This window comes from Bison bison, unplaced genomic scaffold, assembly GCF_000754665.1.
Source record: "Bison bison bison isolate TAMUID 2011002044 unplaced genomic scaffold, Bison_UMD1.0 scf7180017864376, whole genome shotgun sequence".
NCBI classification, from domain to species: domain Eukaryota; kingdom Metazoa; phylum Chordata; class Mammalia; order Artiodactyla; family Bovidae; genus Bison; species Bison bison.
Genome location: NW_011494948.1, coordinates 288,175 through 303,824, shown reverse-complemented (window position 1 = coordinate 303,824; position 15,650 = coordinate 288,175). Strand labels below are relative to the sequence as shown.

Below are 15,650 nucleotides of genomic sequence, written 5' to 3'. Positions count from 1 at the left end.
CCCATGTAAGTTTCCTTCTTGGCTTCCAGAGGCTTGAGGAGTGGTTAAATTGGTTCTGGTACCAATTCCAGTCAGGGAGGGGGTTTCTTCTCACACCAGCAAACAAATACCCACTGGTGTCTGAGAATTCAATTCTCACACCACCTACCTGGAGATAGCATCAGATTCCACAGGTTCATGGATCAGATTTATAAGACTGCACCCCACCCCTCTGAACTGAACTGAAGTCGTTCAGTCGTGTCTGACTCTTTGCGACCCCATGGACTGTAGCCTACCGGGCTCCTCTGTCCATGGGGTTTTCCAGGCAAGAATACTTGAGTGGGTTGCCATTTCCTTCTCCAGGGGAACTTCCGACCCAGGGATCGAACCCGGGTCTCCCACATTGTAGGCAGAGGCTTTACTGTCTGAGCCACAAAGGAAGCCCCCATCCCTCTGCCCCTGCCCAAATTCAGATGCAAGTCATAAGCCCAGGTTGTTCTTTGTTCTCTGACCAGCTGGCTATAGATGAAGGTTCCAACAGCCCCTTTTGACTCAGGATGCCAATCTCAAGTCCAGGTTGTATTCAACCTATGGGGTTTTCATGATCCCCTCCTAAGGTTCTATTAAATTTACTAGAGTGGCTCACTGAACTCAGAGAAACATTTTACTTACTAGAAACAGTGTATTAGCAAATGATATAACTCAGGAACAGCCAGACAGGAGGTCTGCATAGGCCTGGGTATGTTGAAAGGGCTCAGAGCTTCCATGCTGCCTCAGAGTCACCCATTCTTCCCAGATCTCCGCATGTTCAGTGATTCAGAAGTTTCCTGAATTCCATCCTTTTCCTTTGAATGAGGACACTTGGTTTAGATAATCTGTAAGTACTCCTTTGGGACTTCCCTGGTGGCTAAGTGGTAAAGAATCTGCCTGCCAATGTAGGAGATGTGGTTTTGACTCCTGGGTTGGGAAGATCCCCTGGAGAAGGAAATTACAACCCACTCCAGATTCTTGCCTGGGAAATTCCATGGACAGAGGAGCCTGTCAGGCTATAGGCCATGTGGTCACAAAAAATCCGACACAACAGAGCAACTAAACAACAACAAATGCTCCTTTGGCAATAAAATTCACAAATGTTTTTATTTAGAAGACTTGGTTTCTTGTTTCTACTTGTACCTAATTACTACCCATTTGTTTTTTTTTTCCTCATAGTATATTTAAAAAAATTTAAACCAGTTCAAGATTGATTTTGCTAAATGGGGTTAGAATTTGAATTGGATTTCAGTGAAATTCTGATCAGGAAACATCACCGTTAGTTATTAGTGACTGATTTTTTTTATTCTATGCTCAGACTTTCATTTAGTACCATCTCTCTTTTTGCATTCTTAGAAGATACTCTGATCTCTTTAATGTTCATGTTTGAATGCAGTTTTTCTTTTCAACAGGCAGAACAAAAGAAGGAAGTTTTTTGTTGACCCCCGTTGCCACCCACAAACTATTGCTGTCGTCCAAACTCGAGCCAAGTAATTAATTTTATTTGTATTTTGAACTCGGGAATAATATTATGCTCACCTCTGTTGTTTCTTCTTCTTATTTCCAAAGTGATTGGAGGTGAAACTGGTTTAAATTGGGGTTGTTGAGTTTTATTTTCCCTCCCACTTTCTTCCCGTGATCTTACTGGTAAGTAAACCATGTCAGAATTCAGGGGAAAATACACAGTGGATTTGATTGCCTTTGCCTTTTAATAAGTTACCACCTTGTTTTGACTTCTTTTTGTAAAAAGAAGATTAAGAATATCAAAATAATTTCAACAGTGTTTTGAAAAGTTTGAAAAGCACAGACTAAAAGTGGAACTCTCACACACTGTCCTAATTTTGTATATACTCCTACAAACATGGCTCCTGTCTGAAATTCCTACAAACGTGGCTCCTAGGAATCTACATAATACCTAGGTTAGTACAATGTAGATGAAAGCACATTTTTTTAAATTGCTGTAATCAAATAAAACAAACACAGCACAGCTGCCACATGTGGGTGTGTTTATTTGCTTTCTCCTTGTGAAAGCCTTTCCCCTGAACCCATACCACCATTCCTTCAGAAGTGGTTTTCTAACATGATAGAAATTAGATAGTTACAAGAACTAAGGAAGGTTTTCTTCCTTGTCTTACTGAGATTTCCATTCACCTAAGGCCCATTTGGCTCAGCTGGTAAAGAATCTGTCTGCAATGCAGGAGACCTGGGTTCAATCTCTGGGTTGGGAAGATCCCCTGGAGAAGGGAAAGGCTACCTACTCCAGTATTCTGGCCTGGAGAATTCCATGGGCTTTACAGTCCATGGGGTCGTGAAGAGTCAGACGCGACTGAGAGACTTTCACTAAGACCCATCTAAGGTCAACGTAGTGACGGCTCTTCCATTACCGGTATTGGTTCTATAGCCATAAGAAGGCATGTTCCTGCTCTTGTCCCAGGAGCATGTCCTGATAGGAAAGCGGGAGAGGAGCAGAAGGATAGAGGACAGAAACAAGCTGAGCTGTTGGATGCATATGAGCCAGTGAGAAGCACTGTTAGTACTGAAGGGCCAGATGTGGAATGGGGGTGTATGTGTGCATGTTGGGATGGGGTAGGCAGTGGGGCACTGAGGAAGACACCGAATAGGAATCTCTTCACGGAGAAGAAACTGTAGGTAATTGGATTTTCCCTGTAAACCAAAAACATGGTTGTTCTTTATCTTTCCAGGTATTCTGGAGTCCTCATTGAGCTGAAGTTACCCCATGAAATGGACTTCAGCAGCAAAGATGTCAGTGGAGTGCTGTTCCAGTACCCAGACACTGAGGGGAAGGTGGAGGACTTCACAGAGCTCGTGGAGAGAGCCCACGAAGCCGGGGTAGGAGAACCTTTCCTTGTGGGGGTCCGTGGAGGAGTGTCTCAACTTTGAATGATTATTGTTATTCTTTTTGGTGTGTTTCACACACCTTTATCACCTGGTATGGTAAAGCTGCCTCCTTCCTACCTCCTTTCTTCAAGTTTGCTTTCTTCACTGGCTCCTGGTACATAGTAGACACTCAGTAAATATTTTAAATGAATGAATGAGTAAACATATTTCACAGGGTACAAACCAACTCTGCCAGTCTGCCTGTAATGGAGATAATTTGATACCCTCCCACTATTCTCAGGGAAGGCCACAACCTTTTCCATTTTCTCTTATTTCCTTTCTAGAGCTTGGCCTGCTGTGCTACTGACCTTTTAGCTCTGTGCATCCTGAGGCCTCCTGGAGAATTTGGGGTAGACATCGCCCTGGGCAGCTCACAGAGATTTGGGGTGCCACTGGGCTATGGTGGACCACATGCAGCCTTTTTTGCTGTCAGAGAAAACTTGGTGAGGATGATGCCTGGAAGAATGGTGGGGGTAACAAGGTAAAGCAGCTCATGCTTCTTCCCTTTTACTGTGGTTGTGGCTTTCCCTGCTCCTTCTCTTGCTCACAAAAGTTGTTGATATCTCTTGGAATTTAACAGGGTCATTTTGGGTCAATTAAGGAAATATAGAACATAGAGTCAAAAGAGAGAGTGTATTTAGGATACTAATGTTTGGGGTATCAGTGCCCTATCTACCCCCTAACCCATCCCAACACACACACACACACACCATTCTCCTATATTTAGCCCTCAAATGCCATGAATTTGTGCATATTTGGAAAAGTATGCATGCAATGTATAACACATTTGTACTGAAGTTATAGAAATGAATTTATTTAGGTTGATGAAAGCCTTGAAAGACTGAATATTTTAGGTGTGTTCTATATCTAATTAGTCTCTTTCTTGAAAGGATTAGCTTGCCATGTGGCTGTGTAAAGACAAGTGCAGTAAGAGAGTATTATGCACACATTGAGTGTGACCCACATTCTTTCCTAGAGGCCTGCCCCTTGACTCTTTGAGTAATTTCCAAATGTACTTCCTTTTACAGTATTTTTCAAATATATCTATTTATATATCTGGTTGCGCCGAGCCTTAGTTGCAGCACTGGATCTCCCGTTGTGTCATGTGGGATCTTGTTGTGGTGTGTGGGGTCAATAGTTGTGGTGCATGGGTTCAATTGCTCCATGGCACGTGGAGTCTTAGTTCCCCAACCAGGGATTGAGCCCAAGTCCTCTGCATTGCAAGGCAAATTCTTAACCACTGGACCACCAGGGAAGTCCCTCCAAATATACTTTATTGGCTGCTTCTCACAGCTCAAGATCATCAGGTTAAGAACTTAGATGAGTGCCATGATTATTACTGTGGAGATTTAGCATATTATTTTTGACCTTTCATAAAAATTGGACTATTAATGTAAGTAAGTGAATAGTCTGGAGTAGTGCTTGATGTGATGGAGATGAGAAGTTCTGAAATACTTTATTTTTGTCACATGATAGCAAAAGGCACTTTGCTTTTTAATGTAAAAATGATATTTTCTTTAGATATTTTTACATTAGCTTCTTTCAATGATGTCTCTTCACCAGATAAGATAAGGCAGAGGTTTTTCTGATTTTAAAAGAATTTCATATATCAATTACTACCTTCTAATTTTTGTATTGAACTTCCGACCTTTTTGGAAAGTGGACCAAGGAGTTGATGAAATAGAAAATAAGATTGATGAATCTCTGTGTTTATCTAGATTTTTAATTGCATTAAGAAAGAAGAGATTTTATTAGAGACAAGTGGTAAGGTTATTAACTTTATTTATAACCACATAGTTGCTCAGATTTCTGGTATAAAAATTGTTTCCCTTGTCCAGTATTTCCCTGTTCTCTGAATCTCCCAAGAAGCTCAGAGTGGAGTTTAATCCTCAATTATCATCATTATTTTAGGCAGGGAGATTACCGGGAAATTTTCTTTTAAGGTTTCCAACTTATTGTATATATCTCAGTGCCTCAAATCCTCAGGGTGCAAACTGAAAATTAGTAGTCCCATTTGGAAGAAGATAGTTTGGAAATTGCTCTTTATGGACTAGCACCTAAGTAACATTGCTGAATTCACTTCAAGGTGGGAAGGAAAGAAGCAGTTCTGTTTATGGCAGTTCTCAGTACTGTGATGATCTGTGCTGACTGAATGTTTTATTCTTGGTCCAGAGATGTCAGTGGAAAAGAAGTGTATCGTCTGGCTCTTCAAACCAGGGAGCAACACATCCGGAGAGACAAGGCTACCAGCAACATCTGTACAGCTCAGGTAGGTCACAGACCTGACCTGCTCACTGAATGCCTTATGGTCTACAGAAATGATCTCTTATTCATTTTATTGAGTTGTTGTTTCACTCATTCATCATCTACCGAGCAGCTGGCACACCAGAAATGACAAGGTCTTGTTGGTAGAGAAGCCTTGTGGTCTTGTCAGAATGCCAGTCTTGTATTTTACTGGGGTTCCATGTATGTACATACTTCACCCGTTAGGGTCTCTGGCATTCTTGGCTGCAGGGCAGCTCTGTTATGTGTAGTAATTCTCTTAAGGCTGAGATGGAGGCGCTCCAGGTTAGTGTGAAGAAGGCGAGTAAAGATACTTGAGGTGACTGTATTGAGGGGATGGTTTAGATTGGCCAGTCAGTGGTGGTCATGGGGTATTCTTACTGAGAAATCATGAGAGGTATTCCTGAAATGGATGGGATGAAAGAGGAGGAGTTACTTGAACATTGCCCAAGAGCTCAGGTTAAAGGGAGCAGTATTCATTGACACTCAGCCAATTCCTAGGATCAGGTGGATGACCACACCTGAGCGTATGATCCATTTTAGGTTCATCTCTTCTATTCAGGGCCAGAGAAAAAGATCTTGTAGATAACTCAGCAGTCAGTACAGTGTTCTTCCCCCTCAGGGCTTTGGCTCACGATACCACCACCAGATTTTAGAAAGCCTCTCCAGGGATGCAGTTGACAATAAGGTCTTCTTACAGCTTATTCTGAGTCTTCCCTGGTGGCTCAGCAGTAAAGAATTTGCCTTACAATTCAGGAAATGTGGGTTCAGTCCCTGGGTTAGGAAGATTTCCTGGAGAAGCAAATGGCTACCCATTCCAGTATTCTTGCCTAGGAAATCCCATGGACAGAGGATCCTGGCGGGCTACAGTCCATTGGGTTTCAAAGAGTCAGACACAACTTAATGACTAAACAACACCAACAGTAATAGCTTGTTCTATAGTCATTGGTCATTGAAACAGTATCCTCTGTTGGTTTACTTGCATTATACTTTTTGTCTCAGGGAAATGGCTGCTCTTCAGGGAAGAGCTCCTTTAGTATCACAGGCAGGAGCCAGTTGTCACAAGCTTGTCCTCTGTTGACAGCAAATTGATCTTTATATGATGCCTTTACTTTCTATAGTTTACCCTTCATTTTTTGCTGAATTCTCTGCTAACATATCTTCTCTTCCTCTACTGCTTTCTGCTCATATTCTTCCAGAAGGTATCTCTCTGGTCGTTAAGTACACTAAGGGTTTTTTGCTTTAAGGTTTGAATTAATTTTCCAGGTTAACTTGAGCTGTCTACAGTGAACAGAAGTTATGTTCCTACTTCTTTTTTTTCTTCTAGTTCATGATCTCTAGTTTAAAAAGGAACATGAATCAACCTCCACAAGACTTCTGTGATGGGAGATTTCCAGAGTATTCTGTGAACTCTAGCCTGAGTTTTTATTTCCAGGCAGCATAGCCACGAGCCATGATACTCTATTCTATGGATATTTTACTTCAGAAATGCACTCTCTGTAGCTATAAGGTGTTGTGATTCCTCCGTATTTATTTCTAATTGTTACATGGAGTCCACAAGAGTGTCAGTACTGTCTCTGAGATTTGGTCCAAGAAAGCCTACTGCTGTGTTCTCTGATGTCTTCTTTTCCTCATTTTCTTTACTGACTTTGATTTCACTTTATGACATTTTTCAAGAACTCTTTCTTGTTTAGAAGTTGCCACAGAGATATTCCTTTTAGCAGCCTCACAGAGGAAAAGTGTACCTAACACAATAGATCTGATACTGAACATCATCCAACTTCAAGGCACTATGTTTCTCAGCTGAGTAGTGTTTCTACTTCATGAAGTGCCCCTTCCCACCTTGGGATGATTGGCCATAAAGGTGGATCTTGAGCTACTGACCTAGTATGTTAGGACAAAAGTAACATTAGTGGGACTGGAAACTTCAGAAAGACTGTGATGCTGGACTGATGAGACGTTAGGAGATGTGGGAGAATTGAATGGACTAAAGCAAATGAGGAGTCTCCTACCTCACCCGTTTGGACCAGATACCATGGGTGATATTGCATGGTTAGAAGGTAGACAGGTGAGAGAAAGAGCCAGAAGGAGGAGAATCAGGAGGTGGGCCTCCATTATTTTCCCCCAAGTTGGCACTCATTTTGGTATCTGACCCAAGCCACCCTCGTTTTATCCTTCTCCATGACCCAAGTGCCATCACAGTGGTCCCTTCCTTGCTCCCTATGCTGGACTCCTTCCCCGAATCTCTGAGAGATTCAGTGCCCGTTCTTTCCCATTTTGTATCACACTAGGATACATCCCTGTAAGTACTTCTGTGAAACCTCAATCAACAGTCAAAAGAGATAACTTACCTGAGAAGGTGACCTTACTGTCAGCAGGAAATAAGCCGTAGGTTCTGGTTTTCCCTTTCTAATATATCTCCCACCATCTCATTTTGGTTTTATTCTCTGTGTCCTGCATTTTTATCTTTGGTGGTCCTTTGCTGTAAATTTACCATTCACCTCTTGGTTGGCCGCAATTCAGTTTTTAGTGCTTTATTTGAGACTTCAAGAGAATTATGCTCCCTGAGTTCTTGTGTGTTTGAAAATTTTTGTTGCTTTTATCTTTGAAGAACCATTTTATTGAGCCTAAAATTCTTAGATCTCATTTTGTTCCCCTGAGGTCTTTGTTCCACTGTTTTCCGGTGTTAAATATCACATATCTGATGGCAGTCTGATTACCCCTTTACAAGTGACAAAATTATGTTGCGTGAATGGAACCTCTTATTAATGGTCACATTCAAAGGTTTAGTGTAGTGACTCTAAGGCACCTTAGATGGCAGGCAGGTTATAAATGGTTCCCAACTGCATAGAGAAGGCAGGAAGTCTGATCATTTTGCTTAGTCCCTGTTTTCAGTTTCAGTATCTGTCTTCTATCACATTGCTGAACATCATTCTTTAAATGCTCTTTGTTTAGGCTCTCTTGGCAAATATGGCTGTGATGTTTGCAATCTACCATGGGTCCCATGGGCTGGAACATATTGCTCGGAGGGTACATAATGCCACTTTGATTTTGTCTGAAGGTGAGTCAGTTGTCTATTTTAAAAATTTTGGTTGTAACAAGACTGATAATTGTGAATAAGTAAAATTAAAAACTCACTGCATGGCCAATGTCACATGCAAAATAAAAAGTCAGATAAAAACCTGGGAAGAATATTTTCAGCATCTGTGATTGACTGAGTGTTAGTATATTTAGTATACTGAGCTTTTGCTTTTGCTTTTTCCCCCAGACCCCATATACAAGAAGGATGAACACCCTGAGAAAAAACTGAGCAAAGAACATTAAATGTAATTTTAAAAGAAAGCATACAAATGAACATACATAATTTCAACACTATTAATTAAATAAATGTAAATTTAAAGAATAAAATAATGTTTCTCCCATTACACTGGCAAAGATTAAAAAAGAATACTGATATTGGTATGACTTTTATGAGGGCACTTAAACAATTTGTATCAAAAACTTAAAAAGTGTCTACAATTTGATCCAGAAATTCTAGGAATGTTTCTAAAGGAAATAATCAGATAAGGATGTAAAGGGTTTCCACTGAAACATTATTTGCAATATTACAATCTTGGAAATAGCCTAAATGTCCAGTAATAAGTAATTAGTTAAAATTATGGTACACAATTTATTATATTATATAGCCATTAAAAATAAAGATGGGGGTTTTGATCTATTGAAAAGCCAAGTGTTCATGATATGTTAAATACTTTTTTCAGGATAAAGAAGTATATATATGTGATATATTACAAATAGAAACACATACATATACACCCTTCTGGGAGGAATCTGTACAGAGGAATCTGGGAGGAATCTGATACAGAGGAATCTGTACCAAAAAGTAACCATTAGTTACTAGTGGATGGTAATTATGGTGATTTTTCCTCCATTTTTATATGTATTTCACAACTTTCTACAGCATAATAGTGAATATTTAATTTTTTAAAATTTGAAAGCAGCAACCAAATCTCTGGGTATGACCGGAAACAGACTGTTAGTAGGATTTACCCTTCAGTTCTCTGTGAAGTGTCTGGGGCAGAAGGTCAGGTTTCTCTGTAGAGACCGGTGGCTCTCCTGTTTTGTCTAGGTCTCAAGCGAGCCGGGCACCAACTCCAGCATGACTTGTTCTTTGATACTTTGAAGATTCAGTGTGGCTGCTCAGTGAAGGAGGTCTTGGGCAGGGCCGCTCAGCGACAAATAAATATTCGGCTCTTTGAGGATGGCACCGTAAGTCAGACTTTCAGTTTCATTTTACAAATTCTATAAATTTTCATGACTTTCCTCATTAAAATATCTTTTTATTTAAAAAAGATCTCAGTATTGGACCTTTGGGCGCAATCTGTTTCTTTGTAAACAATTTTCATTTCCAGTTTGGAACCCTGTGACTTTTTAAATGGTAATTCATTGTCAACTTTCCTTAAGGTGTTGTGTTTTCATACATGGAACTCTTAGGCACATATTTTGCTCATACTACTCCTTTATTCACAATATGACTGTTCAAGGTAAAGGCTATGATAAGCAATAAGATGAGGCAAGTTAAGGGAAAAAAATGGTGAGCTTATCTAGTACCAAAAGGGGTGCCCAGCAGCCCTCAGACGAGTTCAGATGTGGCTGTAAAACTCTGGATCTTGTGGAGTTTGGGACTGGACTAGACTGCTTTGCCAAAGAGTCAACCTGGACATAATGATATTCTGTTTTTTTAGGACAATGGAGAGTTTTGTCCAGCAATTTATCCCCTTGGACTTCTCTTATTAGAGTTTCAGCCCTGATTTGTGTGTGTGTGTGTGTGTTCAGTTCTTTTTTTAAAGCTTATTTTTAACTGGAGGATAATTGATTTACAGTGTTGTGTTGGCTTCTGCTGTTCAGCAACATGAATCAGCCATAAGTGTATATATATCCCCTCCCTCGTGAGCCTCCCTCCCACCTCACCCCGCCATCCCTCCCCTCTAGATCATTACAGAGCACTGAGCTGAGCTCTCTGTGCTATACAGCATCTTCCCACTAGTTATCTATTTTAAACGTTGTAGTGTATATATGTCAGAGCTCCTCTCTCAGTTTATCCCACCCTCTCCTTGCTGCTCTGTGTCCACAAGCCCATTCTCTAGTCTGCATCTGTATTCCTACCTTGAAAGGGGTTTATCACAACCATTTTTCTAAATTCCATATATATGCGTTAATATAAGATACTTATTTTTCTCTTTCTGACTTCATTCTGTAAGACGGTCTCTTAAAGTTCATCCACCTCACTACAACTTCCTCAAATTCATTCCTTTTTATGTCAGCCCTGATCTTGACATTTAGAGCTGATGTTTTCCCTTTCATTTTCATTTCTATAGCTTGGTATTTCTCTTGATGAAACAGTCAATGAAAAAGATCTGGATGACTTGTTGTGGATCTTCGGCTGTGAGTCGTCTGCAGTAAGTAAATTAAAATACACACTCCTCATAAGGACTATCTGGGGAGATGTCAGAGATGGCCTTGCCTCTTGTGGGCCTGAGTTGTGAGGGAGAGGGGGCCCAGGAATGACCTTGGTGGCCTGCTGTTAAAATTAAACTACTGATTTTTCTCTTGCTCCCATGACTGCTGATAGTTAGAGGTCACTGCTCTGGGCCCCAGCCAGGACTGATTAGACAGGTTAGTGGGAAGGACTGTTAATCGTACTTAATTGAAGCTATTCCTAATACAAAGCTTCATAACGTTTACATCTCGGTTATGTTGATTCTGGGAAAACTGACCTAATATGTGCCAGGTCGTTACTATGTGTTATGTCCCCAGAGTGAAAGTGAAAGTGAAGTCGCTCAGTTGTGTCCGACTCTTTGTGACCCCATGGACTGTAGCCTCCCAGGCTCCTCTGTCCATGGGATTCTCCAGGCAAGAGTACTGGAGTGGGTTGCCATTTCCTTCTCCAGGGGATCTTCCCGACCCAGGGATCAAACCCAGGTCTCCCGCATTGTAGGCAGACGCTTTACCGTCTGAGCCACCAGGGAAGTTGTTACATCCCCAGGATAGTGCTACATCAGACATATTTCCTGCCCTTATGGAGCTTCTAGTCTGTTGAGGATCTGAACAAGCACAAGAATGCAGTCTAGGTGAGGTATTATGATGGGCACTGTCTGTGATGAGCACAGAGGAGGGGCTTCTCACCAAGACTCAGAAGAAGTTCTCTTAAGTGGAGACCTGAAAGATAAGTAGGAGCTATCCAGACACAATTGCGGAGAAGGAGGATGGAGCTACAGGTGTTCCAGATGCTGGGAAAAGCCGCCACAAAGGCTAGGAGGAGAGAGAGAACATGAGAACTAGAAGCAGTGTGGGGTGACTGAGTTGGTTTCTAAAATGATGAAATAGCTGGGACATGTGAGGATGAGATTCTGTGACATGGAAGAGAGGCATCAGTAGCTACCTACACCTGTAGCAAGGTGTTAATCACAACACTCTGCAAGGCTTATAGCATAAGAGCCACTCAATAAATATTTGCTAAATGAACCAATGAAAGGAAGCAGAAATAGGTTCCAGAGTGTTTATCAGTGCTGTTCTGGTTGTCTAAGTTTTCTTTGAGACCTGACTTCAAATCAGAAAACAAATGTAAATTATCAAAGAAGTATTACACTGTTCTCTTTTAAACTAATTAATAAACAAAACTGAATAAGTATCCTCCCTCTAGAATTCTACAATTAATTTAAATTTAATCACAGTATTTGTTCCATGCATTTGAGGAATTTAGGGAATACCCACTGAGGGCTCCAGAGAGCCATTCTATCAGCCTGGAGAAGAATGAGGAGCAAGCCATGTATTTAATTATATGTTTTGGATATTTTATCAGACATATGGTTTGCAAATATTTCCCCTGTTCTGTGGGTTGTCTGTTAATTCTCTTGATAGTGTCATTTAATGCACAAAAGTACACTTTTATCTATTTTTTTCTTTTGTTGCTCATGCTTTTGGTGTCATAAAGACATTGCCAAATCCAAGGTCATGCAGATTTGCCTCTATACTTTCTTCTAAGAGTTTTGTAATTTTATTTTATTTATTTATTAATATTTAATTTATTTATTTTGGCACACTGGTTCTTAGTTGCCGCATGTGGAAATCTTTAGCTGCAGTATGTTGGATTCAGTTCCCAGACCAGGCATCAAACCTGGGCCCCCCTACATTGGGAGCGTGGAGTCTTAGCCACTGGGCCACCAGGGAAGTCCCAGATATCATAGTTTTAGCTTGTGGATTTAGGTCCTTAATCCATTTTGAATTAGTTTTTGTGTATGGTGCAAGATAAGGGTCCAATTTCATTCTTTTGCATGTGTCTATCCAGTTTTCTCAGCATCATTTGTTGAAGAGCCTGTTCCTTATCCTACTGAATGGCCTTGACATTTGTATTTTATTAGAATTGTTCTCAAAGACAAAAGAGCAGTGTCAGATAAGAATCCTTACTTGAGCTTTATCATAGTAAATTTTTAGATAGCCCTTTAAAATAATTTACTGTAACTTGCTTCATTATCCATGGAACATGCAGGAGATGTCAATTTTTGTTTTGGCAGTAAAAATTGTACAGCTTCTATTTACTGTCGCTAAGTTCAATGGAACTTAAACATGGTATTTTGAAGAATTTGCCACACTGCATGACCCTGACCTCTGTCTTTGCACCATGCCACATGTCCCTGATGGGGGGTGGGAGGTTGGGTGGTAGGGAATTTCCGGTGCTCTATCACAACACATGCTTAATGGAAGCCTGCTTTGCATGTGGTTCCAGGCCTGATTTCCGCCCTTCAGTGTCTGTGATCTCTCCGTGCAGGAGCTGGTTGCTGAAAGCATGGGTGAGGAGTGGAGAGGTATTCTAGGGACTGCCTTCAAGAGGACTAGCCCATTCCTCACACATCAAGTGTTCAACAGGTTTGTGTGGCTTGTGTGACTTCTGCATTGGGAGCACAGTGGAGAGTGGCTTCCACTACAATACAGTTATTGTGGTTCAGCCTGAGTAACTGCTAAATCCCAGTTCTAACCTGGGCACAAAGCACATCATATTTCCTGATGGCTCTGCTTCCTGGGTACCATAACCCATAATTCTACTCCTGAGAAGATGGGAGTTTGGATGTGAGGTTGCCAGGCTGAAGATCATACCCAGGGACTCAGCAGCGTCTTCTTTCCAGCCCTTTCTCTCATGCCCATGGGCAGCTTCTTGTCCTAGGGAATCCTCTGTGGTCTGTGGGGGGTGGTCCATGCCCTCTCTCTGATACTCTGTGGGCATGTTGCTCATGGCCTAATTTGACCTGTATGTTGAAGGTAGATCTCAGTGTATCTTAACCTTTTAGAAAGATGTGTGTGGGCTCTTATTTAATTATATTGGCCTAAACCCTGTGTTCTATGTTCACAGCTATCACTCAGAAACAAATATTGTCCGATACATGAAGAGATTGGAAAACAAAGACATTTCCCTTGTGCATAGCATGATTCCACTGGTAATTATTGCCTTTATTTCCATTCCCCACCCCACCCTGATTCCACCTCTTTGAGTCACACCTAATATGCTGCAAGAGAGATGAATGGTTGGCCTTTCAGGGAGATGGGAGGACTGATCAGATGGAACATAGGAAGTCACTAACGTAATACACTTTGGCTGTGCTTCTTAAAGGGGTCCTGTACCATGAAGCTCAACAGTTCATCTGAACTCACGGTAAGTAGGTCATGTCTATTAAGAGGGGACTTACCAGAAGCAGTGTCTTGGCTTGTGCATAAGTAGATAATGAGAGAAGCTGCCACTGGGACTGTGATTAATAACTACTTTAGAAATCCCTTACCTCACTCTTAAACAATCTTGGCAGAAACCCTAACTTTATCACAACCTGATCATTTACATTTTTGACTGAAATTATTTTTAAATGTTAAAATAAGTAAAAATATAGCATTTATGTCTTCCTACCTCTCCTACCCCAGACTCCCTTTTAAATCTGCCATGTTAAAAGCTTTTATCAATTTGTAGTTGTTAAGCTCAGGTGGAATTAAGCTTTCTATAAATCATTTCTCGGTCCCAAAGGGTTGAGATTGAGGTTTTAATTTATTCCTTGTATCAACAGAAGGTTTTTGTATCCTGCTGTGGTGTTTGGTAAGTATCTGTACTAGGCCAGCATGTTTATTTTTTTTTTCTGTAGGATTATTCTGATATGACAAATCACATTAGGAAAAGAAAATCATTTTCTATTATAATAGGATTTTCTTCATTTACTTTTATGTTGGCTTTTTATTCTGCTTAATGAAAAAAAAGAATAATATATATGCTATGCAAGAGTTTGAATAAACCATGCTTGAAACAACTCATTGAGTTTCATGGATATAAATCAATTTGGGGGCCTTTTTGTTCCTCAAAAAATAGGAAAAGGTTATATTTTTGTGTAAGTGCCCTTTCCGGGGCCACTGTGACTCACTTGTACAATGAAGACAGTAATAGTACTTACTTTATAAGATTGCGGTAAGAGTTAAATGAATGAATTTATTTAAAGTGCTTAGATTAGCGCCTGACACATAGTAAGCAATTTCTGTGTTAGCCATTGCTATCATCGTCATCATCATTATTAAAGTTAGTATTGTTATTACTATTACAATGTATACATATGCATATGCTTTCTCCTCTTGCTCTTCAGCCTATCACATGGAAAGAATTTGCAAACATCCACCCCTTTGTGCCTCTGGACCAAGCTCAAGGGTACCAGCAGCTTTTCCGAGAACTTGAGAAGGATTTGTGTGAACTCACTGGCTACGATCGAATCTCTTTCCAGCCTAACAGGTAAAGGGATTTCTTCTTCTGTCTTTTTAGTTATCTTTTGTAGTATAATACCCCCTGGGATGGATGACTAGACGATCCAAAGTGGCCTCATTTTCAGAGCTGGGCAGGTAGTGATGGCTGCTGGCTTGGAGTCCAGTTGAGTATGTGGACCTCTCCAGTGGTTGCTGAAGCTCCCTCACAGAATTGGGTCTGGGTTCAAAGTGGGGTGTTCCAAGGTGGAAGGATGTGGAAGCTGCAAGCCTTTTCAGGCTCAGCCTCTGGAGTTACACAGCATCCCTTCCAGAGCATTCTATCCGTCATAGCATTTTCAGTTCACTTTAGTTCAGTCACTCAGTCATGTCCGACTCTTTGTGACCCCATGAATTGCAGCACGCCAGGCCTCCCTGTCCATCACCAACTCCCAGAGTTCACTCAAACTCACATCCATCGAGTCGGTGATGCCATCCAGCCATCTCATCCTCTGTCGTCCCCTTCTCCCCCTGCCCCCAATCCCTCCCAGCAACAGAGTCTTTTCCAATGAGTCAACTTTTCGCATGAGGTGGCCAAAGTACTGGAGTTTCAGCTTTAGCATCATTCCTTCCAAAGAAATCCCTGGGCTGATCTCCTTCAGAATGGACTGGTTGGATTTCCTTGCAGTCCAAGGGAT

The 15,650-nt window shown here is 41.0% G+C and overlaps 1 protein-coding gene across 1 annotated transcript in view; it reads left to right on the top strand.

Moving 5' to 3' along the window:
• GLDC (glycine dehydrogenase (decarboxylating)) overlaps positions 1-15,650 on the top strand; it is a 90,756-nt gene that overhangs the window by 30,158 nt on the left and 44,948 nt on the right. The window contains exons 5-15 of the mRNA XM_010856976.1: positions 1,391-1,499; positions 2,712-2,859; positions 3,192-3,388; positions 5,080-5,176; positions 8,146-8,251; positions 9,320-9,459; positions 10,569-10,649; positions 13,019-13,116; positions 13,598-13,682; positions 13,856-13,897; positions 14,862-15,004. Coding sequence (XP_010855278.1) covers positions 1,391-1,499; positions 2,712-2,859; positions 3,192-3,388; positions 5,080-5,176; positions 8,146-8,251; positions 9,320-9,459; positions 10,569-10,649; positions 13,019-13,116; positions 13,598-13,682; positions 13,856-13,897; positions 14,862-15,004 — 1,246 coding nt within the window. The remainder of the gene's footprint in view (positions 1-1,390; positions 1,500-2,711; positions 2,860-3,191; positions 3,389-5,079; positions 5,177-8,145; positions 8,252-9,319; positions 9,460-10,568; positions 10,650-13,018; positions 13,117-13,597; positions 13,683-13,855; positions 13,898-14,861; positions 15,005-15,650) is intronic.